Source organism: Aedes albopictus, chromosome 1, assembly GCF_035046485.1.
Source record: "Aedes albopictus strain Foshan chromosome 1, AalbF5, whole genome shotgun sequence".
NCBI classification, from domain to species: domain Eukaryota; kingdom Metazoa; phylum Arthropoda; class Insecta; order Diptera; family Culicidae; genus Aedes; species Aedes albopictus.
This window is the reverse complement of record NC_085136.1, coordinates 135,085,206-135,113,197: the sequence shown is the minus strand read 5'-3', so window position 1 is coordinate 135,113,197 and position 27,992 is coordinate 135,085,206. Positions and strand designations below refer to the sequence as shown.

General features: G+C 40.5%; 2 protein-coding genes across 2 annotated transcripts in view; both read right to left on the bottom strand.

Moving 5' to 3' along the window:
- Position 1: 1 nt before the first annotated feature.
- Positions 2-15,094, bottom strand: LOC109423010 (uncharacterized). The gene is made up of 3 exons (XM_019697924.3): positions 14,183-15,094; positions 934-1,168; positions 2-787 (listed from the first exon to the last, which is right to left on the bottom strand). Exons 1-3 carry the CDS (start codon positions 14,784-14,786, stop codon positions 670-672), a joined length of 957 nt encoding a protein of 318 aa, XP_019553469.1. The 5' UTR covers positions 14,787-15,094; the 3' UTR covers positions 2-669.
- Positions 1,032-27,992, bottom strand: part of LOC109415627 (serine--tRNA ligase, mitochondrial) — a 33,899-nt gene continuing 6,938 nt past the window's right edge. The window contains exons 3-4 of the mRNA XM_019689528.3: positions 22,174-22,422; positions 1,032-1,168 (exon numbers count right to left, since the gene is read on the bottom strand). Coding sequence (XP_019545073.3) covers positions 22,184-22,422 — 239 coding nt within the window. The 3' untranslated portion in view covers positions 1,032-1,168; positions 22,174-22,183. The remainder of the gene's footprint in view (positions 1,169-22,173; positions 22,423-27,992) is intronic.

Genomic DNA, 27,992 nt, shown 5'->3' with positions numbered 1-27,992 from the left:
ATTCCATAGATGTTACTTGGATTATTTATTTCATTCATTCATCATTATTATCAGTAGTTTAAATCAACAGCGTCAGCATTTTCACATCATCAACATCAACTTGATTATCATCCTTATATTATATGGTCGCAAAATAGGTTCAGCCCAGTAACACCGTGTAGTTATTCATATCGCGCCTTATCCTCTACAACATTTAGCTACTCCTACTAGATTTATACACTAACTTGATAATGATAGAATATGTCAAAAGCGATTCAAAAATCATTCACGCGTACAAAAGAAAAGGAACTCTTGATTATCTAAAGTATAAAGAATACATGATTGATAGTGTGACAAAAATCATCTGTGTCACCTTATACTATGAACTAAGTGATAGTTTCTCGATTATTGTATGAATTGCAGACAACGTAGAAGCCAAATATGATTATGATTATGCGTTATTCTATTCTTGGTCGGTATTACCATCGTTCGTCTGGAGGAAGCTATTCGAGACGTAGCTAACAATAGAGTCATTCTGAAATATAATGAACCAAATATGGTTCTGGTTTGATTGATTCAACGGCGAGGGAATAATAAAACTTGTGTTGAGACATTAGGTATATCTTTGGCGCTAGAGTAGAGACAATCCGTTTGTTCTGTGTTCGAGACCTTCCGTTCCGGATGTTGCTGTTAGGGGCGCGGTTTGATCGTCTTGGAAGCTGGCGGTGGAATCTTGCTAAAACCGGCAGCGTCAAACACTGGGAGCAGTTCGCGAACACGCCCTGGTATGCTGCCGTCGATCATGCGACTACGAAAAGCAGAGACAGTTAGATTGGCGTGAGGGAAATATGGCAGACATATAAAAGAGATCATTATCGTCATAGGAACCCATTCAAGCGTGAACGGAAATGGGACAACATGACCTCCGACTCATTTTTGTTGCGTGTTCAGTACCTTCCTTTTTTGGTGGCAATCTTGGCGGCATGTGCTGGAAGAGTCGGTTCCGTGGGGAAGAAAGTCGCACCGTAGAAGTCGAGCCCGTTCTGCAAGAGATGGTGATATTCGTCGATGGAGGCTAAGGTGATACGGATCGGTGGCGGTGGCGATTCTCGCTGAAGGGCGACGTCCTGTTCGTCGATTGGCTTGCTTGTGGATAGCTTCGGTAACTGGGGTTTTGGAGTGTTGGTGCCTATAAGGACAAAAAATACAGTAATATTTTGTATTGCATTCGCTTTTGAAAATTTCTGTACGTTCATCTTGTTAACAAACAAACAAAAAATTTCCCCCATACAAACTTTAAATGCCTTTTAAAAATAGTTCCCGGGCACAAAAAATAATGAAATTTTGGATTTTGACTAATTTTTGGACGGAGATTCCGATTATGAAATAATTTTGATACCCCTAAAGAACCCAATTGAAGAATTGTGCACACCTAACTTGGATTGCCCGTGTGCCATTCCTAATACTTGGTTAAAGTGCATTTGTTGAACGATATCCGACATCGTTGGAAGTATTATTTCGAAGCATGGAGATATTTCGTGAAAATTATTGAAAACCCCCTTTCGTTACTCCCGGACAATGGTTTGAATTGCCAGCCAGAGAAAAGTGCTTATGAACTTTGGTGTGTTCAGGTCAACACGCAAAAACGGCTACGCTCAAAAATGTGTTCGGTCTGCACATTTTTAGTAAACATCCATGCCGCACATGACTGTTCGAAACACACATTTTTTCAAAATTGCTCGTACGCTCATATGAGCATGTATTTTGCAATAATTTCGACATGGCAACCTCACTGGGTTTATAAACCACCTTCAAATACCGAAAAATATTGATATTTTGCAAAAATGTGAGCGTGCGAGCAATTTTAAAAAATGTGTGTTTCCAACACAGTCCCTGTGCGGCATGGGCGCTACTCAAAAATGAGAGCTTTTATTTTAGAGAGAATCTGAACTATTTTTGTGTCCAATGGTGGACGACAGAGGAGAAGGAAGATCCGTGTGCCGCGGGGCTACGTCCTGAAAAAGATGTGGCTCAAGGAGGAATAGCTGCAAAAACTGATGGGCAACAAAGGCTCAAGTTGAAAGTCGGGTGAACGTCCGAAGGCTGATCGTAACCTTAATCAACGCCTGGTCATTGATCCCGACGCACTTCTTCCTGGCGACCGGAAATGGGGAAAAAGTAAGCGTTTCTACATTAAAACAACCGTAGGTGATGAAACCACAGGCAAACAGACGCATCAGCAACAAACAATAGACAAAATGTTTTTACTTTCAATGGAAAGCACGGAAAATCATCAAAAACAAGGAAGGTGAAAAATTCAGGATTCACAAAATAATGCGTAAAGAAATTTACGAAAAGGAAACCGATCGACCAAGGATCGAACCCGTCACTCTACGCATGATCGTGTTGATTCGCTTTGGCTATAAAGGCCCATATGAAAAAAGTACTAAGCTAGGATTCAGAACAGGTCAAAAAGTGGCCAACCAGGGCCAAGTGGGGGAACCAGGTTTCCGGAACATCTCGGAGAAGTGGCTAGTGCTCTCAAAGTTCCTTGAAGCATGTATCAAAAGTCTTGTTTTGCCAAATCATGAAGTTCGATATGTCGCAGGTTTCAGAACTGATGGAAAAGTGGTCATTTCTCTGGGGCTTCAGATTTCCGGAGGTGGCTAGTGTATCCGAAATCTCTAAAAACAAGTTCTAGGCGAATTGTGTTGTACCTCTATCTGTTAATCCTCGTGCAGTCGCGTCTTCGCTCACCTTCAACGACATCACGCTGGAGCTGTGTATAGACTGTTTCAGAAATTATAAATACACTTTGTATATTAAATTAAATTAACTGATCTAATGATTTTTACCAACTTCTTTCAGAGTATAGCATATTGTACTCCATATTTTTATATTTCCTTTCAATTGTCTTGATATTTTAAAGAACAGTCGAGTTCTCTAACAAATAACTTAATTTTTCAAATTTGCATTTGCACAAAGGTGTTTTTTAATGAATTCACCATTATGTATCACTAAATACCAAAAATTATCTAAATGTTTATCACATTCGCTTTCTCAACAAGGAACGCATTGATCAAAATTTAGGAAAAATCAATAAAGGCATTCCCACAACATTTTTTCGGAGCTCAAGTTTCTTATTTTTTAAGGTTTTTTACGGAACAACTACCACCAAGGATGGGAACACTCACTTGCAGAGAGTTACACTCACTTGATGTTTTCTCAGCTCAGAAGCGTGCAATCATGAAATGATGTATGGACGACTTTTGCCTTGTGGTTTAGTCTAAAAGTTTGCCGAATAGAGTAGGAGGTAGGAGTCGCACACGCATACCGAAGTCGTGAAAGAGCTGCGAAGGCAACTCTCCACGAGGTAAATGTAAATTACACTCACCTCGTGGAGAGTCGCTTTCACAGCTCTTTCACGACTTTGATATGCGTGTGCGACACCTACTCTATTCGGCAAACTTTTAGACAAAACCACAAGGCAAAAGTCGTCCATACACCATTTCTTGATTGCACGCTTCTGAGCTGAGAAAACATCAAGTGAGTGTAACTCTCTGCAAGTGAGTGTTCCCATCCCTGACTACCACACAGTTTCTTAGTTTTCCTGAACGCATTTAATCTAAACAAACTTATTTTTTCAGCTCATTCGATTCTTCAGATGGCAAATCTTGTCATACCATAAAAACGAATGCAGTAAGCAGTAATTAAGACATTCGTTTGATTAACGTTTGTTGCTGCTGGTGTTGTTGAGAAATATGAAACAAAAAAATTTGTATTGAGAAGGCCCATAATGGTGGTTCTTGATCAAATATTCCAGTAAAAATTAATCTTACCAATCGAGAAATATCTTTTATTATCGATACAGCCATTTTTATTGTGTTTGGGAATTAAATGTTTTATCTGTGAGATTTTTTCCTTTTCTACTATGCTACATTTTTTGACCACTTTGTGCAACTTCAAATTTTAATCATCTAGTTTACAGAGCCCTATTTTTTAACTTTTACCAGAAAAATCAACAAAATTGGTATTATTTGCTTCGTTAGCATGTTTACTATAAGAGCTAGAAGAAACTTTTTTGGATATTGTGCTCAAATTGAAATGGCAGTCAATCGTTAGTGTATTTATAATTTCTGAAACAGTCTATATCACAAGCGTGCATTTTTCATGATGCGTGTACTCAGGACACGACACGGTTGCTCTCGGATTAAGAAGGTTAATCCAGTACCATAAATCCGGAAATATGATCCCGTTTCCATTAACTATAAGGGTTTTGATCATCTTTCAAAATTTCTCAAGTTTTTTGTGGAGAATCTCCTGAGAACCACAATTTTATAGTTTTACAATTGGGTGCAACATGAGGCTCAGGCACATAGGTGTTAAACAGATGTGTTTTTACAATGCTTCACAAATACAAACATGATTCTTAAATATATGCAGATGTAGATGTACATAGAAGGTTTGATTATTATCCGAACTGAAATTTGAGTTATTTTTAATTCACTGATCTTTTGAGTGTATGTTTTTTCTCTCAGACTTCTATTGGATGTTTATACACTGAGGATACTGCAACTCAGTGTCGCGTTCGGCTGTAAATACGTTTTCGTTGTTGATCTGGATACGTTCTAGATTTTCAAGTTGTTGTAGGCTCCGATTAAACAATCTACATAAATTTGCGCTTACTGTGATATCTGTTGATACCGAATTAACGAAGTTTCAGTTCTTAAGCCGCCAAAACGTCGTTTTTGAGCTGTTAATTATTGCTGCGATAGCGTGTGTTTCACAATGGCGAGTGAAAGAATTTGCAACAAATGCTTTCTAAGTATTGATGCGAAAGTAGACCTGTATAGCGTGTGCGAAGGGGAATGTGCTTGTTTCTTTCATGCCGAATGTGTTGGCATAGACAGGGTTGCCACTATTTTTTCGAACTTATCTGGTAAGTCAGTAATAAAAAATCTGGCAAAATCTGGCGCTAGTCGCAACTTTGAAAATTTTAAATATTTAGTTTTTTTTACTGAATTCACAATTTCAATAATAAACAATGTTGTTTTTCAATCATTAAATGTTCACTTCATTAGTCCTCTCGAAAACATTTGATGACAGCATGGGATGTTGTCAAAAACAATTACATGTGAAGTATGATAAAACATACGTATGTTATATGTAAGTTACAAAAAAATCAAAAAAGCGTTAGTAATGTGTTCAACGTACAAGATGTTCACAGTTATTGAGAAAGAATTGTGCTAACTTGACCATTACCGCATTGAATATTCAAAACAAAAAAGACATTGTCGATTCTCTTCACCTACTCAGTTATTTCTTAGTTAATGAATGCAAATTCGATCGAGATTATCCAATTCAATTTTAACCCCAAAAACACTACAATGTAATAAAATTGAACAAAAGCTGCGTAACACATCTTGAAATGTATATTGTACAAGTATTCATTATTGAGCCTTATTCAGCTGAAAAACAGGTATCAGGCAACCGATTTTGATACTTTGAATGTGCAAGAAAGTTAACGACAAAGAAGCATGGTGAATTTCAACGCACCTGCTCTAGATTTTGGCGCAATAATTGTGATGAAAAATGCATAGGTAATTTTGAGCTGACAAAAATTTTCTTGTCAAAAATATAAACTTTAACACCAAGGTAAAATTTCGTTGATCAATAATCTGTTTTGAAAATAAAAATCTGGCAAAATCGGTGGTTTCTCTTTTTGTCTTTTTGCCTCCTGAAAATCTGGCAGTGCCAGATAAATCTGGCATAATGGTAACCCTGGGCATAGACGAAGCAGACTTGTGTACGATGGCACGAAGAACGAACATGATATGGATGTGCGATGCATGCTTATTCAAATTCCGCAGTTTGTGTGAACGTGCTTCGACAGATTCGCCTATAGATCCTGCCCAACCAAAACCCATCGACGATGAAGTAAGGGATCTCAAAATCGTGGTTTCGGGAATACTGGATACGCTTTCCAAAATTGCTCCAGCTGCTGTTACGAACGACTGCGGACTACTACATTCAACGCCTGTTTCGACGAACTTGCCATCCGATGAGATCAGCACGAGCGTTAATGTAAGCAACGTAGGAAACGATCAACTATCGCACAGTGCGGAGAGCAACGATCTGTCACTCTTCATCTCAAACATTGATTCTAGTGTTTCTGAGAACGACGTCTGTACAATGGTTTCACGAGCACTGGGCACTCATGTTCCCGAGCGCATTAATGTTCTTAAATTAGTATCGAAATTAGAAAACAGACAGCCACCTGATTTTATTTCGTTTAAAGTATCTTTGCATAAGAAATGGAAATCTAAAGCATTAAATTCGGCAATATGGCCGAGGTATGTGAAATGTAGAGAATTTGTTCCCCGACACAATTTAACATGGAAGCCAGAACAGTAAATGTAATTCAGAATCGATTTTAAGTTTAGATCTTTGTTGTAGTTTGTTATCGCTCGATGTCCTGTTTGTTCTGTTTAGTGTGATAAAAAAATGTAATATGTTGTTATAAATGTAAACTATACGTTGATGCTTGATAATTATTCCTGTATAATTCTATTAGAGTTAAATATTCAATAAGACTAAAAAAGTCAGTTGGATTACTTAAATAAATAAATAAACTCCGAAAATCATATATGATGTTGTGTACGAATCAACTATGATTTTTTGCCACAAGAATTTCTTGCGAAAATTATAGTTATGAACTATGATTTTGGATTCAAAGCGCCAAATATTATTGTCATACTGTTACTGTATAAATTTCATAACACTCACGTATGAAAATCATACCGACAACGTATAAAAATTGAAACTATGTCTTATGACTATCATACATATTTTTATGAAATATTTGGCACAAATTTTAAAAAAATAACACCGCTAGCCATCATGGTTTCCCATAGCGAAAATCATCATGACTACAGGTCGCAAGCCCTGGCAAAGTGTGGAACGTTTTGATGGCTGTGATCCCTGACCATCATGTAATCAAAATCCCAGGGATACTCAAGTGATCATACTGTTGGGTTGTGGGGGTTGCGTGTGTGGGGTGCATATATTGACAAGCATTGCTATGGATCGTTAGGGCTGAGTAGGAGCGGGGAATGGATCTACGATTGCTGAATTGCGATTATACCTACTATAGTCGTGGTTAACAGTGGTGGCGCCGCTTTTCGCTTGTGTTCGGCCTAGGTGGTTTGTTTAGGCGGTGCGGTTAGGTCTGTATGTACTTCGTACATGCAGTGCGTACGGCTTCAGCATTGTGGTTACTTGGGTAGTGTAGGATAATTGGGTTTGGGACTGAGGAGGTCGTCATTGATTCTGTCGACACCATTGAGTGTTCATTGTTGGCGGTTGTATTGGTGACGATTTCTTCAGCTTTATAATCTCATTTATACCACGCACAAACTTTGGGAACAGGGACTGCTTTGTAATGCAAGAGAGGGATTTAAACTCTGCGTTACGGGTTGGGTCCTCATGCAGATAGAAGCAACCCAGGTGAGCTTGCGGCTCGAGTTGTGATGGATGAATGAGTGCAGTGTGTGTGGAGTGCGCTACCCTGTGGGTGCAGTTGAGTCCAGGTTGGAGTGGAAAGAGACCCTTCTCTACCCTAGATCGGTTTCGGTTGTACGGGCGGGGTAGTGTTTGTCTTATTTGTAACGTGTTGTGCGTGATTTGCGGCCCGAGCTGCGTGGTTACTTGGGAAGTATTGTGCTCTGCAATCTAGATTTTGGTTTTAAGGCGAAGCTATGGCTGGGCTGTGCCTCGGATTTGTTGGGTGCATGTCGGGAGAGCTGGTGGCGGTTTGTGCTGGAGGGTTTGCTCGATTGGTTATCCACTGGTGGTTACCAGTCGATCGACTGTTCGCGCAGCCTGTCATTTGGTTCTTGGGGCTTGTGCTCTCGAGGTTCGGGGCGTTGCTTCGTTATATCTTCACTTTAATACTAATATTCCTTGTTTGATTAACTGACTATTATGTCCAGGCGCTTAACTCATTCTATTTCATAGATTGCCAGATTTAAGGGTAATGGTTCAATAGGGTGTTAGCAATCAGAGTGGATTAGAACGAGTTGGCGCCTCTAATACACCAACACTAACACACATACACCAATACTTACACGCACACATGCACCTACAACTAGCTGTAAAAGACCAGTGGGCGGGACAATGGTGCCTACCCAACAGTTGTAGGTGGGGTGTTTGGCTTAGCTACATGACTTGGTCCGGCAAGCCCATAAACATCAATTGGTAGACGTATTGCCTAGTGAAAAGACAACGCAGATGGGCGAAAGCCAGGGGATGCGTTGATAATAGCAGAATATTTGGCACAAATTAAAAAAAATCTCAACCTGGAATCGAACCAGGAACGTCAAGGTTGACGAGTGCGTGCTTTACTCATACGCCCATCGACGCTTCGGGAGTTGAAGCGGTTAGAAACCAATAAAATGTTTTGTTGTTTTTCAGCAATGGTATTTCATAACACATCTTATGATTTTCATACGAAGCTTCTTATGAGATTTTTCATACGATGAGTCTTATGGATTTCGCTTTTCAAAGTATGAAAAGCATACGAGAACTATGAAATGATGGAAAAATAAAAACAACTGAATCATAAGATGTAAACTATAAAAAACATACGCACAGTATCCTCAGTGTAGGAAGTTACTTGTAATGCACTAACCATTATAGAATTGAAACAGTCTGGACTTCTGGAGTAATCCATCAGAAGCTACTATAGAAGCTCCGATTGAATATGAAGTGAATCCTACATGAATCACTAGAATATGAAGTGAATCAGACTTACTTGAATGTGAATCAATTGAACCAGAATCATTTAAACATGTAGTGAATCGTACCTTAATCATTTGTATCTGAAGTGAACTGGATTTGAATTACACGAGTATAAAGTGAATCAGATCTGAGTTACTTGAGAATGATGTGAATCAGACCTAAATCACTGCATATTCGAATGAATCAAATCTGAATCACACATCCTGAAGAAAATCAGACCTGAATCACTTAAATATGAAAAAAATCAGACCTGAATATTTTGAAAATTAAATAAATTAGACCTGAATCACTTGAATATGAAGCGAATCGGGCCTGAATGCTCACAACCGTCGACTAGCGATAGGATTGCGAACCAAACTGCTTGCCTTTATAAAGTAAACGACCTTCTGAACACTTTAACTTTCTATCTTACCGAGATCGCGAGATAGAGCTGGTTAAAAATTCTTTTTTTACCTACTCACTAATGTCACCTAGCGGCAGAAATGCGAATCAAATTGCTTGCCTTTGGCAAACGTAATTTTGAACTTTGCCGAAAACAAACTGCCAGAATAACATTTTCTTCGGTTCCTTTTTGATAACCGATTTGATTCGGTAAAAAAAACTTGAAACGAGTTCGTTATTATTGTCTGTGTGTATAGAAAATGCGTATAAATCTTTGCAAACTTTGCTAATGAAATGTTTGCAAAAAATACCGGAGAAACACCTTCATTGAGGCGAAACTAGAAGCATTTCCTCACTTTTTGGTTTTTGATTTTTTATTAAATAACAAAGCAATATTTTCAAAATCGGTTTTCGTACACATGTAGAGTATGGATCAAGGTATCTTCTGATATATTTTTTTGTGGTGGAAAATGTTTTTCATTTTTCAGAAACCATTTTTTAACAAAATTTCACAATAAAAATGGTTTCGCCTTAAGCCAAAAGGCAGATGAAGTGAAAAGAAATAAAGAAATAAGAATAAAACCCTTAAGGCTCAAGCATCCGTCGTCATTTTTCGGAAAAAGAAAAGCAGTTTTTTCACTGTAAATCAAAACAATGACCATGAAAATATATTCACTGTATTCCATTCCTCATGTGGAATACAGTGAATTCCTTTTTATGGCAAAATATTTTGTTTGAACGAGGAAACTGCCTTTAAATTCTTGATGATGGCAATGATTTCAATGACGAATGGTTCAACGTTAAAAAGACCCCTGAATGAATAGGGCACAATAGGTTTAGTACTAGATTTGTAATAATAAAATGAATTGTTGTACGGCGAGAAGGTAAATTCTCCGTTTCTGCAATAAAATGGTGGCAAAAACGTAGGTATACGGTTCCTTGTCTAATTTGATGCTGTTTGAGCAAATCGTTGGATACAGTTCGTCTAGTGATTCTCATGATGATTCCATTCAGTAGTCGAACAGTGGCGAAAGAGTTCTGATGGAGGTTTGTTCAGAAATTGTATTAGGTATTAATTCAAAATTTCATTCTGGTATTCTCCTTGAACAATTATTTCAAGAATGTCTCACTGGTTTCCTTCTTGAAATAATCATCTCGAAATTCCTTTACAGTTAGGGCTCCCATCTACTCAGCATTAAGAAATTTTAACCAAAATTAGTCCAAAATCAGGACATGTCCTGCTAAATCAGGACGGATGATAACCCTATTTACAGTTTCCTGTTCAAAACCATCGTGACTATTTTATTTCTAAGATGTATTACTTTCTAACATCCTTTTTTCAGAAGTTATTCAAGGAACTCCTCGGTCGCTCTATTTTTTTTATAGATATCGATATCGAATCGATATATATTAGGCCTGTCCAGCTTTTCAAAAATGTTCTCTGATTCTCAAGTCCACCCCCATATTTTGATTGGCATCCTAAAAGAAGTAACTGGTCAAAATTTCAGCCAAATCCATGAAAATTAAGAGGTGCATCAAATCAATTTTGTGTTTTTCGACTATTTTTGAACTTCAAAAAATCATAACTGCTCTAAAACATGTCAAAACTTAATTCTTTCGGCAGAAATTGAAAGCTATACTTGTCTGCTACAACTCCTCCGAACAACGTGTGCCAATAAAATTGAAGGAAACATGTGTAATTATCACATTTGTAATCAGAAAAACCTTAAAAAGTTGATTTTTTGATAGATTTCGTTCTGGAACACCCTAATATACTTAATAAGTTGGATTTTTCAAAACGGCATCGTATTCTCCAATGTTTTTTGGTTATTTGCTTCTTTGACACCAATGCTGTAGGAGTTGAGCAAAAATTACTAAAATTCGTGAAAGTCAAATGTGGCCTAAAAACTAGCTTTTTGGAGGCAATCACGTTGTGGCGCGAAATTGTACTGAACGTAGTAGCTTTGCTTCCTAGTAGTTTGCCTTGGCTACCCCCTACCACGGGTGATAACAAACAAGCGCGATGACAGGTGTTGGCTAACATATCAGTGCTGACGCGATGCCACTTTTTGCGCGCCAAAGCGTGATTGCACCCGAAAAGCTAGTTTTTAGGCCACATTTGGCTTTCACGAATTTTAGTAATTTTTGCTCAACTCCTACAGCATTGGTGCCAAAGAAGCAAATAACCAAAAAACATTGGAGAATATGATGCCGTTTTGAAAAATCCAACTTATTACGTATATTAGGGTATTCCAGAAGAAAATCTATCAAAAAATCAACTGTTTAAGGTTTTTCTGATTACAAATGTGATAATTACACATGTTTCCTTCAATTTTATTGGCACACGTTGTTCGGAGAAGTTGTAGCAAACAAGTATAGCTTTCAATTTCTGCCGGAAGAATTAAGTTTTGACATGTTTTAGTGTAGTTATGATTTTTTGAAGTTCAAAAATAGTCGAAAAACACAAAATTGATTTGATGCACCTCTTAATTTTAATGGATTTGGCTGAAATTTTGACCAGTTACTTCTTTTAGGATGCCAATCCAAATATGGGGGTGGACTTGAGAATCAGAGAACATTTTTGAAAAGCTGGACAGGCCTAATATATATATATATATATATGGATACCGTGATTTCGGGTGATCAATTTCACTTTTCGCAGTTTTTGGCGCCTAATTTTTGAACAGTTATCGATATGTTTAAACTCAATGCTTTAAAACAAGTAGGGTGAGGCGGGGCAAGATGGGTCACCTAAGGATGCATCACCATAACTTTGTAAATACAAATCGTATTGGTTTGTATTCGTCCGCTACTCTTCAATACACTAGTTAGCTATGCTATAGGTCGATAAAAAGATCATTAAATACAAAATATGATGTTAAACAAGCAGTTTTAAAAAGTGATCGATTTTGCGCCTTGAAAAAAGGGCGGGGCAAGATGGGTCACCTTTTAGGTAATTCACATTTTCTCAACGAAAAACGTCAAAATATAAAATTTGTTCCGCATTCATATATGCTCCATATCCATACTGAGTAAACAAGAGCTACTAGTAAACATTTTATAAATTTATTTGGAATATAAAAAACTTTACGATTCGAGTGGTCCTCAGGCGACTTGAAAATCGATGTTTTCACTAAAAAATTATCATAATTTTAAGTTATAATTTTAAGCGTTCATTCCGCTTGATTGAAGTCAGTTATGAGATAGTCTTGTAATAAAAAATAAATAACTTTTGAATGCCCCAAAAATACGTTCAAAATTGAAGGTGACCCATCTTGCCCCGCGGCTAAAAACCATTTTATTTTTTATTTCCAATGAGAGTGAATAATTTTTCAATCAATGCCCCAATCTTTTGTATATTCATGCTGGTCATCTAACAAAATTATTAACATAATCAAAACATGGATAATGCGCCCGAAAATGGCACTGACCCATCTTGCCCCGCCCCACCCTACGACCACGTTTTTTATCAGTCAACGAGGTTGAAAATTTTACTACAAATCGTATTATTATAATAAACTAGCTGTTCGTTGTCTTGCCTACTGCAATTTTTGACGTTTCAAGTCCCTAGCCAAGTCCAAGTCCCCGTTCAAAAAGTTTGAAAACCCGATTTTCAAAAACTTCCATTTTTTTCCTTGTTTTTTGCCTCATAAACCTTCCTTGGGTGAAAACTAACAGAACAAAACTCAGACGACCCAAATCGGATCATCCGTTCGCAAGTTATGCGCTGTCCCACGTATGCCACTGCATTTTCATATATATACTAGCTGTCCCCGGCAAACTTTGTCTTGCCTACTGCGTTTTTTTGACGTTTGAAGTACCTAGCCAAGCCCAAGTCCCCGTTCAAAATGTATGAAAACCCGATTTTCAAAAACTCTCAATTTCCCCATGTTTTTTTGCCTCATAAACCTTCCTTGGGTGAAAACTAACAGAACAAAACTTAGACGACCCAAATCGGACCATCCGTTCGCAAGTTATGCGCGGTCCCACATGTGCTGGTTAAAGCACGTGACTATCATGCCGAGGACCTGGGATCGCATTCCACTCTCGATAAACTCGCAAAATGTGGATTCTTCCTTCGGAAGAGAATAAAAGCGTGGGTCCCGAGATGAACTAGCCTAGGGCTAAAAATTTCGTTAACATAGATAAAAAGAAAGAAAATCTGTTCCCAATTCCATTCATATTTTTTTTCTTTATAAGAGAGATTTTCAGCCCGAGGTTGGTTAATCTCTTTCCGTTCATAAACTTAATCACTAAAATAACAATTTTAACCATTCAGTTGTCGCTACCAATCCTGGAAACTTTCATTCAAGCAATCATTATGAAGAACATTCCTCATTATTGAGTAGTAATTAGTGTTTGTTTGTAATTGAGTCATGTGAATGCAACATTAAGACGTTCAATTAGATTCGAAGTGATTTTGAGAACCGTGATAAAACCAAAAGTATTTCTTTCTGGCTTTATAATGGTTCTTAGAAACTCCGAAATATTTTTTGAATCAAAAAATGCTGCTAGCACAGCTGTCCATAATCGCATAAGAGTAACATTCGACAAAAGTAGGCATTGGAGAAAATGGAGCCCAAAGTTTCAACTTTTAATAGTATGGAAATCAAACTAAATTTTAAAAAAATCTCATAAATTTGTAATCAATCCTTTAGCAATAAAATTTTCCACAGCATATTTTATACGCTGGACGAGTTATCAGAAAATAAATCGGACCTGATTATGATTGATGACACACTTTAAAGCCAGTCTATTTTTTCCAGTGTGACTGTTATGCGGTTACATTGGTCAATGAGACAAAATGACTTGGTATTTTTTTTTTTCATAAATCCTAGAACAAACTTTAAATTTTTATTTAGGTAGTCGAAAGTATTTGTGATTTAATGGTGATCCCCGATATTAACTCAATACCAGCAAAATATGCAAATGTTACAAAATGCAGTTATGGGCAGCATAGCACATAGAAACATATTAAGCACTATTAAGGATGAATTACATAATTTCGTGAAAATGTACTCACCACCCTGCATTTGGTCTTGCTCCTGGGAGCCAGGCTGCTTTTGGTACTGCACCACTAGGCGAACTACTTCAACGACCGAGTTGAATCGATACAACGAGTGACGAATATCGTCAACCGGTATATCGTCCGGCACGTCGAACACGTACAACATGAACGTTTTCTGCGGTCGACACGGAATGGCCACCTTTTTGTAGAACCGCGCACCGGTCACCTTGTGAAAGCCCTTCTTGAACACGGCCTGGTAGTCTTCTGGATTAGAAAATTTGAACAGTATTCCAGTGGCCGTTTTCGTTAGACTAAAGCAACCTTTGAAGTTCATCTTCTCGCAGATCAGGGCAGCTCGGTCCATCGACAGCTCGTGTGAGGGCGTCAGCAGGAAGGCTCCCTTGGCCAGAAAGTTTTCACTATCCGACATCTCGGAGTCATCGTCGTCGGTTTGGTTGCCCTGGTTGGCCCGTTTGTCATTCCAGAGAACATCCGACAGCTTTGGACTGCCTACGGATTTCGATCCTGTCGGAAGCAGACTGCTGGAACTCCGCTGTCGTCGATACTCGGTCAGATTCTTCTCCTGCTCGACATCCGAAGCGTTTCCGATGTATGACATGGTCCTGATTGTTCTTGCACACCAGATAAATGTTCTAAACTTTAGCACTCACAGTGTCACTAGTGGGCAAAACCTAACAGGATCTTCAACGGCTACTCCAAGGGAACCAGCTACTGAAAATCCACCCGAATCCAATCACTTCATTACATAGCTCTTTTCAGTCCGATCCGCACAAGCCTCCACTATTATAAGAAGTAACTTCAAGTCCTAACAACTACAAGCTTAAACTAAGGAAAAAATTTTTCCGCGGTTCGCGACAGAAGTTCCGTTCGGAAACCCGGTGCACACGGTAATGAGCGAGCCACTGCCATCGATGGTACTTTTATAGCCTTTATCTCGTGGTGTGGTTACGGCGGTCTCGATTCATTGCATCCTGACGTTCCATACCGGGAACGACGATAAAGCGACAAAGTGATGACGTGACACGGTTGACGGGTGTCACGTGGTGAACAAGTTATATACAATACAAAAATCATTAAATTAAAAAAAAAAATACGTTTTAGACGCATATAAAAATTTCATCCTTCGTCATCACTTGTTACTTATATAATTATTATCAATTAATTATTGACATTATAGTATAAACTCAAGTAAAATCAGATTTTTCGATCGTTTAGTATGGGTGGGTGATACTAGCGTTCTCACGCCGTATATATATGGAAGTTAAAAATTCTAACTCTGGACGAACATTTGAAAAGGGCCTATCTGCTTTTTGTAAACAAACATGTTTCTGTCTCTGTAGGGCCCATCTGCATCCACCCACGCACATCAACACCCTTATCAGAAAGAGTGTTCTTCAAGCTATCTGTTAAGGGTGTTGATGTGCGTGGGTGGATGCAGATGGGCCCTACAGAGACAGAAACATGTTTGTTTACAAAAAGCAGATAGGCCCTTTTCAAATGTTCGTCCAGAACTTAGAATATAGCGTGTAGGTGACATTTGGCCGCTCTTGAAATCTACAATGTCATTTATAGACACCGTAGGGATATTCCAGGTCAGCCAAATTACCTTGCAGTTCAGAACTTCAGATCTACACTCGTAACAGTATCCATATCTGTTATACTGAGTAACGTTGCATAACACAAGTTTACAAAATAAAACGAAAGTCGTGAACTTCTGTCAACGACCAAAATTTTTGAAGCACAATTTAGTGCTGATTTCGAAACCGACCTTCAAAAAATTTAAAGTAGAACAGTTTTTGAGTTTTACCTCAATATCGAATTTTGTAACTTTTCAAAATATGTAATTTATTACAATTCAAATATATTGCGTTTTGTTCAACCAATTTTAAATCTTTTTCCATAAATTAAAAGCTGAATACAATACCATTCGATCATCTGAATACAGGTTTTGCGTCAGATTGATGAAATTCAAGATATTGGCGAGTTTTGGGGACGATCTTCTTAAATTTTAGCAAAATTCCCAAAATTTTTTGAAGAAATGTATTTTTTTCAATAAGAAAAAGTCAACTTAAAAATTCTTTCTCGACGTTTATTTGACATATCGTATGTAGGCGAGTTACAGTAAAAATTTCAGCTCAATCGGAGCATTGATTACAAAGAATGAGATGTTTGAAGTGAGCGACTTTGCTTAAAAATAGTACAAAAATCGATTTCAAATCATCAACGTTGTATGGAAAGTCGAAAAATTTTCCGCTCTACTGTAATTTTTTTCCTTCGCGTTTTCGAACTCAGGGCATGATTATACACCAAAAATGATCATCAGCTTACCGAGTTCAAAAATGCTGTAAACTAGTGTAATCAACCGCGGTTAATGGACAAATCTGAAGTCTACTTGATATTATTTTAAACCTTATGGACATTCAGGGTCGTCCAAACTGTCCTGTAATGAAGACTTTCACGTCTACAAGAATAACTTTATGTGTTTTTGCCATAAATAATAGCATTGCACAACCTGCTGGGAGTCGTAAAGCTCTTGAAATCTCAAACGTCATTTGGATACACTATAGGGATATTCCAGGTCAGCCAAATTACCTTGGAGTTCAGAACTTCATGTCTTCACTAGCAAAAGCAGCCATATCAGCTATACTGAGTAACGTTAAATAATCAATCACGGTTACTGGACCAACCTGAAGTCTATTATATATTTTTAAGAACTTTTGGGACAATAAGGGTCGTCCAAACTGTCCTGAAGTTTAGCGCTTGTCAGTAACAGCAGTTATTCTCACAATGAATTACAGACACATCCAACTGTAATCTGTAATCCCCTTGGCATTTCATGAGTCATTCCAAGATAGTTTTGAAATATTCCAGATCATCCAAACTACTTTGGAGATCATATTGCATCTTTTGCACCGTATTCGACCCCCGCAAAAAATTTTTTGTCCCATCACAATATGTTCCCACCAGTTTTAGCATACATTGGTTCGTTTCGCTGCTAGAATTTTTCAGCGTCGGTTACACTTTTTGGGTGGTGCATGGAATAATCGGTTTGTTTACTTGCTACTTCCTTTGGTGTTTGACGTGGGAACAAATTTTTCAAACGTTTGAACATTTGCATGGTAATCTAAAGAGCAAAGCAAGATGCAATAGCTTCAGGTCCACAGTTGTAATAACAGCTTTTGCCAGTATGTTAAGTAGTGAAACATGCACTGTATTTAACAAAGTAGTTCGAAAAACAATTAGCGTTGTTATATGTTTTTTGGATATAAACAACCACTGCACCGTGAGGTGATTTCGTGTAAGATTGTAACGTTGTACAATCAAATATTGCATCTTTTGCACCGTATTCGACCCCCGCAAAAAATTTTTTGTCCCATCACAATATGTTCCCACCAGTTTTAGCATACATTGGTTCGTTTCGCTGCTAGAATTTTTCAGCGTCGGTTACACTTTTTGGGTGGTGCATGGAATAATCGGTTTGTTTACTTGCTACTTCCTTTGGTGTTTGACGTGGGAACAAATTTTTCAAACGTTTGAACATTTGCATGGTAATCTAAAGAGCAAAGCAAGATGCAATAGGATCAATGAAACTCTTAACTCTCAAGGGTCACTTCATGATAGATTTGTGATAATTTGGGTCGTCCAATCTTTCATGGAGTACCTACACAACTATATTTACTTATATAATTCAAAGACTAGTAGGCATTTTTCTGCACCTTTGAAACATTTAACTTCTATGAAACTCATTTTTTTTAAATCTGCATTTGTTGTTGTCATTATTTGTGCTATAAAAAGTTACGTTATCTAGTCTAACCCACCCAGATCCGTGAACTTCCAGCTAAGGTGAAGATATGACGGAGCCACATCTCGAGCACAAATATGAAGGCAAATGTGGGACGCGGCCTAGAATAAGAACTGCAGCCGCGAATCGAGTGTTTTAATAAAGAAGTTTTATTATACATAATTGTTATTAACGGTAAATAAACAATAATTACGATTGGTAATGTTGTGTAGTCTCAAAACAGCAAAAAAGATACTACGGGAATAGACTCCATGTTGCATGTTGTCTATATTGCAGGACAATGTGTACGATTCTGAATATCCCGAAGCTAGGTCATAGTCTCTGATTATATTCTGTGAGCTCCAGTGAATATAATAGATTATACAACATAACTCTATATAGCCAATTTCTGTAAATGCTAGATTTTGAACATAATAGATTTTGAACATACCGTCTACCCCCGTTGGTTTGAACGACACCTCATGCAAACCAACGGGGTTCATTTTTAGTTTGAACTTCTAGCAACCCTGTGGGCAACGGAAAAACACACTGCTGGCAGCCTTATTTGATGTTTTGTTTTGATTCTGCGTTCCGTTTCATCCCGTTCCATGAGCAGAATGACGTTTGAACCATTTTTAGTTTGAACGATGTGCAGATTAGAGGGGGTCAAATTAAAAAGTGTTCAGATTAGATGAGGTCAAACCAACGGGGGTACACGGTAATCAGGATCTAAACTCAAGAACAGTTTGAATGGTCTAGGATATTCCGACCGATCTGATACTGCCTTTTAAGCATTCACAAGCAGGCTTGTAAACATTCGACACTTTTCACTACCTTCGTTTCGTTGCTGCGGTCGGGTGTCAGCTTGCTTTGTTTCATTCGAGTGCGACCGCTACCTCTTAGGCTGCGGCCAGAGTGGACGCGTCACGCGGCGCGACGCGGTGCGGCGCGTTTTTGACGCGGTTTCCAACGCGGCTTGATAGCCAGAGTGAACGCGGTGCAACGCGTCTGTTCGTAAAGTAAACTGAAAAGTTTTCATAATTTCCGTCACCTTTGCACATGAGTACATGTTATCTGATGAAAAATTTCCAAGAGATATGTGATTATTGTGCTCAACCTAAAATTAAAAATAAATCATTTATCTAAATTCACCCTCAAATGCTATTTACTTCAGATGATTCAGAAGAGATATACATCTGGGACAATGGTGATTCCCTAACCTCAAATCTACAGGTACAAATTTTGAAATTTTATGAACAAGTGAGCTTGTAGTCAGAGTTACCACAAGGTTGTATACGTAAAAAATGGCGCCCCTTGGTTTATTTTTAAACAGCAAGGCAATGGAACAAGTTTGTTAAATTAAAAAATAGTGTATTTTTATTTTGAAACTATTTTTTAAGCTTACACCCTAGTAGAATACTTTGAGATAGTAAAATAAAAGAGAGGGTATCAACCCTTTTTGTGCATGAAACATGGGTAGGGCTAATGTGAAAGCTCTGCTTGTAATGGGTGTAGAATGACAGAGATTTCGATTATTTCCGTTAAGTCTTTAGTCATAAATTTGAAGAAATTACTGATTTTGTTTCGCATAATAGGTGAAAAGTGAGGTTACGAGACGCCACCGTATAATAAACATGTGGTATTATTCATGTTAATATTTTTTATATTCACATTTGAATACATTTGAAAAACAATTTCGTAAAATTAACGTCATGGTTTGGTAAAAACGGACGAAATCCACACAAAAATACAAAATTCTCCGCGCGAACCGCGTGACTTCCGCATCAAAAACAGTGCATGCACTGTTTTGTCGTGCGTCGCGCGGCTAAACGCTTTCCGCTTCGCATCGTTCCGCGCGCACTCTGGCATGTTATGATTGTTTTCCTTGTATTCCAATGAACGGAGTTCTGCCGCGCGTCGACGCGCGACCTGTCAAATGCCGCATTGCATCGCGCCGCGCCGCGTGACGCGTCCACTCTGGCCGGCACCTTACACACAACACGAGCGGCAGAACGAAGATCAAAAAACAAAAAAGTGGATCAAATCATCGTCGTCTGACACGATGACATTTGTCTAATTCCAGCTTTTTGCAGGATTTCAGCCAATTTTGATTAAGATTGGTATAATATTTGTTTATTTATGTGTGATAAATCGATTATCCAAAACAGCTCTCTTTATGGGAAAGACAGGAATAACAAAAACCGGACCATCTCCCGAAGGCGCATTCGTGGTCAAGCGCATTCATTCGACATTTTTGTTCCGTACAGTAATTTGATCGCTTGTGTTGTGAATGTTGGAGACAATGGCAGCCGAATATCGACGAAAAGGTGTCAAAGACTGTGATCGCTAACAAGACTGTTCACAAGACTTATTGGACATGCTAGAATACAAATCGTAGCTTTATACATAAGTGACCCGATTTTGTCAGCCGCTTCTCGGAACACATGGTTTACTCTCTGTAAAAACTTAAACAGTTCTTCAAACTTTTTATCCCTGTATGTTCTGCATCTCAGTTGTAGGTTGATGATAAACAATAATAAACTAGTTAAAATTTGACTGTAAGATAATGAGAGCAAAAAGTTTGTTGCAAAATGGGGCTGACAAAATCGGGTCCTTACATAATGAAAAACGTTACCGTTACACCCGTCGACTTCGGGATCTGAACTGAACAACACTTTGGATGACCTAGGATATCCCGACTGTTCTGATACTGTCTTTTGAACTTTCAGAAGACTTACTGGACATGATAGAATCCAAATCGTAGCTTTGTGTAAAGGAAGAAGTAACTGTTACACTCGTAGACTTTGGGATCTAAACTCAAGACCAGTTTGGATGACCTAGGATATCCCGACTGATCTGATACTGTCTATCGAACTTTCAGAAGACTTATTATAAATGATGAAATACAAATCGTAGCTTTGTATGATGAAAGAAGTTACCGTTACACCCGTAGACTTTACTTTACGTCTATACTTAAGAACAATTTAAGGACAGACTTGTTAGAATCCCAAGATGGCCGCCACAATGGCCGACTTTGGCACCTACTCACGATTTCGAGGGCACAAATCTCTTCGTAAACAAAACCAGCGAATTTGATCTTCTTATTTTAAGCTTATTACAAGTGAGCAAGAGCAGAATAATAAAATGCATTGTTGTTTGAAGCTTGCTTCTTGAGATTTGTGCGTTTTAAGTTCTCATGCACTCTTGAAGCGGGATTTCAAGACGTTTGTCCTTAAATGACCTACGATATCCCGACTGATCATGTACTGTCTTTTAAACTTTTAGAAGACTTACTGGACATGATAGATTACAAATCGTAGCTTTGTATAATGAAAGAAGTGACCGTTACACGCCTAAACATTAGGATCTAAACTCAAGACCAGTTTGGATGACCGAAGTTATCCCGACTGATCTGATACTGTCAAGCATTCAGAAAACATACTGGACATGCTAGAATATAAATCGTAGCTTTGTGTAAAAAAAATATTACCGTTACATGTGTAGACTTCAGGATCTGAACTCAAGAGCAGTTTGGATGACCTAGGATATCCCGTTCTGATACTGTCTTGATGAGTGCAAGACTCGAGTCATTCGGGGGAATGGCACATTAGAGGTACTGACATTAGGCGAAAATATATTCATGAAAAAGTGTGCTACAACCGTTACGTATACATTACCTGTCAATGAACAGTTTGAAAAGAGCAGATCTTTCTCAAGATAACAAATCTGCTTGTTCATTGTGACACACATGACAACGGTGAAATGAAAACGTACTCTTTGTCGTTGAACCGGGGTAACTCGAGCTCCGCGGTCATGCTTCATTTCGTCATTCCATTAATTGGGAATCGGTTGTCAATATGTGGGTTTCTGCTGTATATGTTCTACCTACTTGCTAAACTCACTGAACCGTAGCAGAATTCGCTGAATTTTATGTGCGAAAACGACTCACGCATGCTACTGAATGTGATTTGTTTTCAATTCGCTACAACGAAGAAAGAAGACGAAGATTTTCTTATTCAAATATTTTACGCTCTGTTAGGTTTTTTGGATTCTCTTCCATATGAGGACAAAGTTCTCCGAACGGGACAGATAAAATGTAGCAAGGGAGTGTTTCTTCCATAGTTTAAACGTTCTGCGTTCGTAATCATCAACTTTATTACATGTTCAGCGCTTAGCGCATTGATTGAACTACGATCATACTTACCGTTGGAAGACTAGCAAATTTCCTCCTGTGTTAACCGCTTGGTTAGTTTTAGTTCGGGTAGAAGTTTTTTCCTGCTGATTCGTTCCTTGCCTCGCATGAACGGTCGCAGGGGTGCCGGGATGGTAATGGTATAATCCGAGTTTTGGAAATTCTCCAACAGAGCTATCAGCATTCGTGGAATGGCACAGGCTGTTCCGTTGACGGTGTGGGCGTACCTTAGCTGAGCATCATCGGCTCGATAACGAATACCTGTTGAATAGATGATTATAATTAGTAACATACTTTGTAAATCTCCAGGAATTTCTTATAGGGAATTACTAAAGGAGTTCCAACTGGGATTCCTCTAGAATTTCCTCTGGAAATTCTTAGGGAGTTCCTTCGGTAAGTTCTCCAGTAGCGCCTACTAAAATTTCTCCAGGAGTTTCTTCCAAGATTCTTCCATAAATGAACGTTCCATCAATAATTCCTCCAGGTATTGCATCAGGGGTTCATCCACAATTTCACAATAATAGCTGAATGACAGGGGCTGCAAAACGGTGAGTCGATAAGGAGAGCGTACAATATAACTCTGGTCCTCACAAGTTCCTACCTCATGCTTCCACGGGTCAAACGATGACAAAGACCGCCAGCTAAGAGTTGTGTGCTTAGCTGGTAGTGCAGCCTGGGCACTGTTGTCCTTCTGACTTCAGCTAGATTGAGGAGGTACGATCCGAGTGTCTGTTCACCAAGGAGGTGCGGCTCAAACAGCGTCTGTTCTGGCATCCAGCGGCTGATTAAGAAACGCTGCACCACGCCCAGCTAGATCAAGGTGGTAGCCCCATCAGCGTGGTCGTCCCAGTGTTGGTTGGGACGTTAAACATAACTGGCACGATGGCCCTCCGGCGAGACAGGAGTGCTGGGACTTTATGGCCTCGGACGTTATGATATTGCGCCATATAGTTCGTCGTAGATTATCCTGTCACATCCTGCGAAACCTAGTGACTTGCAATTCCATGTTCCAAGTTTCCAATCGTAGTCCTTATTTCGTCGCGTGGGTCTTTGCCGATTGTATCGAGTCGTATTTTCTCCTATGTTATTCGCAATGGGGATTTTTACGGGTGGCTTATTGGGCCTACGCCAACACTCCTGTCTCGCCGGAGGGCCATCGTGCCAGTTCTGTTTAACGTCCCAACCAACACTGGGACGACCACGCTGATGAGGCTACCACCTTGGATCTAGCTGGGCGTGGTGCAGCGTTTCTTAATCAGCCGCTGGATGCCAGAACAGACGCTGTTTGAGCCGCACCTCCTTGGTGAACAGACACTCGGATCGTACTTCCTCAATCTAGCTGAAGTCAGAAGGACAACAGTGGGCGCAGTATCATAACGTCCGAGGCCATAAAGTCCCAGGACTTTATGGCGCATTTTTCCGGGGCATAACGTCCGAACTTGCAGATACGCCACGAAGTCCAAGGAAAGAAGGCACATAGGATATTATGACGCATCCAAACTTTTGGACGCTATTTCGCAAAAAACGCGACTTAATGTCCGGGACTGTATGGCCTCGGACGTTGTGACCCGGCCCCGAACTACATCCCCGCAACTTTGACATCGTGGCGTTGCAGGAACTTTGTTGGACTGGACAGAAAGTGTGGAAAAGCAGGCATCGAGCGGCTACCTTCTACCAAAGCTGTGGCACCACCAATGAACTGGGAACAGGATTCATAGTGTTGGGCAAGATGCGACAACGTGTGATCGGGTGGCAGCCGATCAACGCAAGGATGTGCATGTTGAGAGTTAAGGGCCGTTTCTTCAAACAGCATCATCAACGTCCACTTCCCACACGAAGGGAGACCCGATGACGAGAAAGAAGCGTTCTACGCGCAGTTAGAGCAAACATACGATGGTTGCTCGCCGCGTGACGTGAAAATCGTTATCGGCGACATGAACGCGCAGGTAGGAAGGGAGGAAATGTACAGACCGGTAATCGGGCGAAACAGCCTGCACGCCGTATCGAATGATAACGGCCAGCGATGCGTAAACTTTGCAGCCTCCCGTGGTATGGTAGTCCGAAGCACCTTCTTTCCCCGCAAAGATATCCACAAAGCCACCTGGAGATCACCCGACCACCAAACAGAAAACCAAATCGACCACGTTCTAATCGACGGTAAATTCTTCTCGGATATAACCAACGTCCGCACATACCGCAGTGCGAATATAGATTCGGATCACTACTTAGTCGCTGTATGCATACGCTCAAAACTTTCGACAGTTATCACCACGCGTCGAAGTCGAACGCCGCGGCTCAACATCGAGCAACTTCGTAACGTAGAAGTGGCTCAAGACTACGCGCAGCAGTTAGCAGTGGCCCTACCAACGGAAGAGCAGCTTGGCGCAGCAACACTTGAAGATGGCTGGAGGGACATCCGATCCGCCATAGGTAGTACCTCGGTTACAGCACTAGGCTTCGCGACTCCGAATCACAGAAACGACTGGTACGACGGCGAATGTGAACAGTTGAAAAACGAGAAGAATGCAGCATGGGCGAGAATGCTGCAACACCGTACGAGAGCGAATGAGGCACGTTACAAACAGGCGCGGAACAGGCAGAACTCAGTCTTCCGGATGAAGAAGCGCCAGCAGGAAGAACGAGATCGCGAAGCGATGGAAGAGCTGTACCGCGCTAAGGACACACGGAAGTTCTACGAGAAGCTGAACCGCTCGCGCAGAGGCTTTGTGCCACAAGCCGACATGTGCCGAGATAATCACGAGAATATTCTCACGAGCGAGCGTGAGGTGGTCGAGAGGTGGCGGCAGCATTACGATGAGCACCTCAATGGCGACGTTGCAAGTACCGAAGGTGGCGTGGTAACAGATCTAGGAGTATGTGCACAGGACGAAAGACTTCCGGCCCCTGACCTTCAAGAGATTGAGGAGGAGGTTGTCCGGTTGAAAAACAACAAAGCCGCTGTAGCAGATCAACTACCAAGCGAGCTTCTAAAATACGGTGCAGAAGCACTGGTGAGAGCACTACACTGGGTCATTACCAAGATTTGGGAGGAAGAAGTATTACCGGAGGAATGGATGGAAGGTATTGTGTGTCCCATCTACAAAAAGGGCGACAAGTTGGATTGCGGGAACTACCGCGCGATCACACTACTGAGCGCTGCCTACAAGATACTTTCTCAAATTCTATGCCGCCGTCTATCACCGATTGCAAGAGAGTTCGTGGGGCAATATCAGGCTGGATTTATGGGTGAACGCGCTACAACGGACCAGATGTTCGCCATCTGCCAGGTGTTGCAGAAATGCCGCGAATACAACGTGCCCACACATCACTTGTTCATCGATTTCAAATCGGCGTATGATACAATCGATCGAGAACAGCTATGGCAGATTATGCACGAATACGGATTCCCGGATAAACTGATACGGTTGATCAAGGCGACGATGGATCGAGTGATGTGCGTAGTTCGAGTATCAGGGACACTCTCGAGTCCCTTCGAATCTCGCAGAGGGTTACGGCAAGGTGATGGTCTTTCGTGCTTGCTGTTCAACATTGCTTTGGAGGGTGTAATACGAAGAGCGGGGATAAACACGAGTGGGACGATTTTCACGAAGCCCGTTCAGCTGCTTGGTTTCGTCGATGATATTGATATTATTGCTCGAAAATTTGAGACGATGGCGGAAACGTACATCCGACTAAAGAGTGAAGCCAGGCGAATCGGATTAGTCATTAATGTGTCGAAGACAAAGTACATGATGGCAAAGGGCTCCAGGGAGGAATCACCGCGCCCGCCACCCCGAATTCATATCGACGGTGATGAAATTGAAGCGGTTGAAGAATTCGTGTACTTGGGCTCACTGGTGACCGACGACAACGACACCAGCAGAGAAATTCAGAGGCGCATTGTGGCAGGAAATCGTGCCTACTTTGGACTCCGCAGAACTCTACGATCGAATAAAGTTCGCCGTAACACGAAGTTAACCATCTACAAAACGTTGATTAGATCGGTCGTCCTCTATGGGCACGAAACATGGACCCTACGTGCAGAGGACCAACGCGCCCTTGGAGTTTTCGAACGGAAGGTGTTGCGTACCATCTACGGCGGAGTGCAGATGGAAGACGGGACTTGGAGAAGGCGAATGAACCACGAGCTGCATCAGCTGCTAAGAGAACCAACCATCGTCCATACCGCGAAAATCGGGAGGCTACGGTGGGCGGGTCACGTCATCAGGATGTCGGATAGCAACCCGACTAAAATGGTTCTCGAGAGTCATCCGACCGGTACAAGAAGACGTGGAGCGCAGCGAGCTAGGTGGGTCGACCAAGTGGAGGACGATCTGCGGACCCTACGCAGAGTGCGGAACTGGAGACAAACAGCCATGGACCGAGTGGAATGGAGGCGGCTACTATGTACAGCAGAGGCCACCCCGGCCTTAGCCTGACCGGTAAGGTAAGTAAGCTGGATGACAGCTTATTCGGCTATTTTTTCTTAAATCAAGCTTTAAACGGTTTGTTCATTGGCGCAGTATAATAACGTCCGAGGCCATAATATGGCGCATAACGTCCAAACATGCAGATATGTCACCAAGTCCAAGAAAAAAAGGCACATAGGGTATTGTGATCTATGGCCTCGAACGTTGTGATCCAGCACCTTGTTCATCCATTGTACAGCAATCATGTTTGTTGGGTTGCTCCCCAGGATTTCTTCAAGAAAATTAATTTAGCGTCTTTTCCAGACATTTCTACGGGAGTTTCATCTGAGATTTCTCCAAGACTTCTCAGATTCCATTTGGAGTTCCTGCTGAAAATCCACTTGGAGTAACTTCTTGTTTCGGCCCGCTGCACCACCATGGGTGCTCAGAACTGAAAGTAGTAAAGTAAGTTACTTCTGGAATTCTCCTGGCGTTCCATCAGGGCTTTTCTGCAGGAATTTAATTAAGAATTCCTTCAGTGTTTCCTTCAGGAGCTGATTGTGAAATTCAGTCAAGAGGAATTTCTCCAGAAAATTTTTTTATGGCGTTAAGGAGTTTTTTTTTCGGAAATGCATCTGAGATTAAGCGTCAATACTAGCAATCACTGTAGTTTGTACAGCATTATAATATAAAATTGTAACTCTACACTCTTAAATGTCATAAAGGTGATTTAAATAAAGTTTCGTTCCTGTTCCAACCACTAACATGAACACGTTCTTTCTACGGCTCCTATATAAACCAATAGGTTATTACCCTAGCCTAGAAAGTTCTGAAGTACTGAAGAATAGTAATTCAAACCAGACCGAAGGAATTGCAAAGAAGTCAAGCTGGAACGGCCGCTGCTGGTGCAAGTCGGAGCCACAATCATTTCAACGATTATGGAGATCTTTGTGAACAGCATCATCGCAACAGCCTACCAGTTAAAAAACTACTTACTTGGTACTTAATGGGCTACACCTCGTAGCGGTGAGTCTACACCGAATGAAGCATTCGCCTTCTTGGGCCTGGGCTAATCGATCCAGTCACCCTGGACGTTTAGAGCCCTTAGGTCCTCCTCAATTGTACAAAGTCACCGTATGCGTGGCCTATCACGAAGCCGACGGCCGCTTCCTGGTTCTCTGCTCAATATGGTTTTAGGTTATCGTTCCTCCGGCATACGAGCTACGTGCCCAGCCCACCGCAATTCATGCGACGCCGCCAGATGCCGTCCTCTGGTTTACCGCCGAGTATTGTTCGCAGCACTTTACGTTCGAAGACTCCAAAGGCTCTCCGTTCAGCTTCTCTCAACGTCCACGATTCATGGTCATGTAAAGTGACCGGAAGAATCAGAGCCTTGTGCAACGCGAGTTTTGTCTTCGTTTG

Coding starts and splice junctions, on each gene's coding strand:
- LOC109423010 (XM_019697924.3), bottom strand. CDS start 14,786: ATGTCATACATCGGAAACGCTTCGGATGTCGAGCAGGAGAAGAATCTG. Junction 1,169..14,182: donor GCAAGACCAAATGCAGGGTG/GTGAGTACATTT, acceptor TTGTCCTTATAG/GCACCAACACTCCAAAACCC. Junction 788..933: donor ATTGCCACCAAAAAAGGAAG/GTACTGAACACG, acceptor TGCTTTTCGTAG/TCGCATGATCGACGGCAGCA.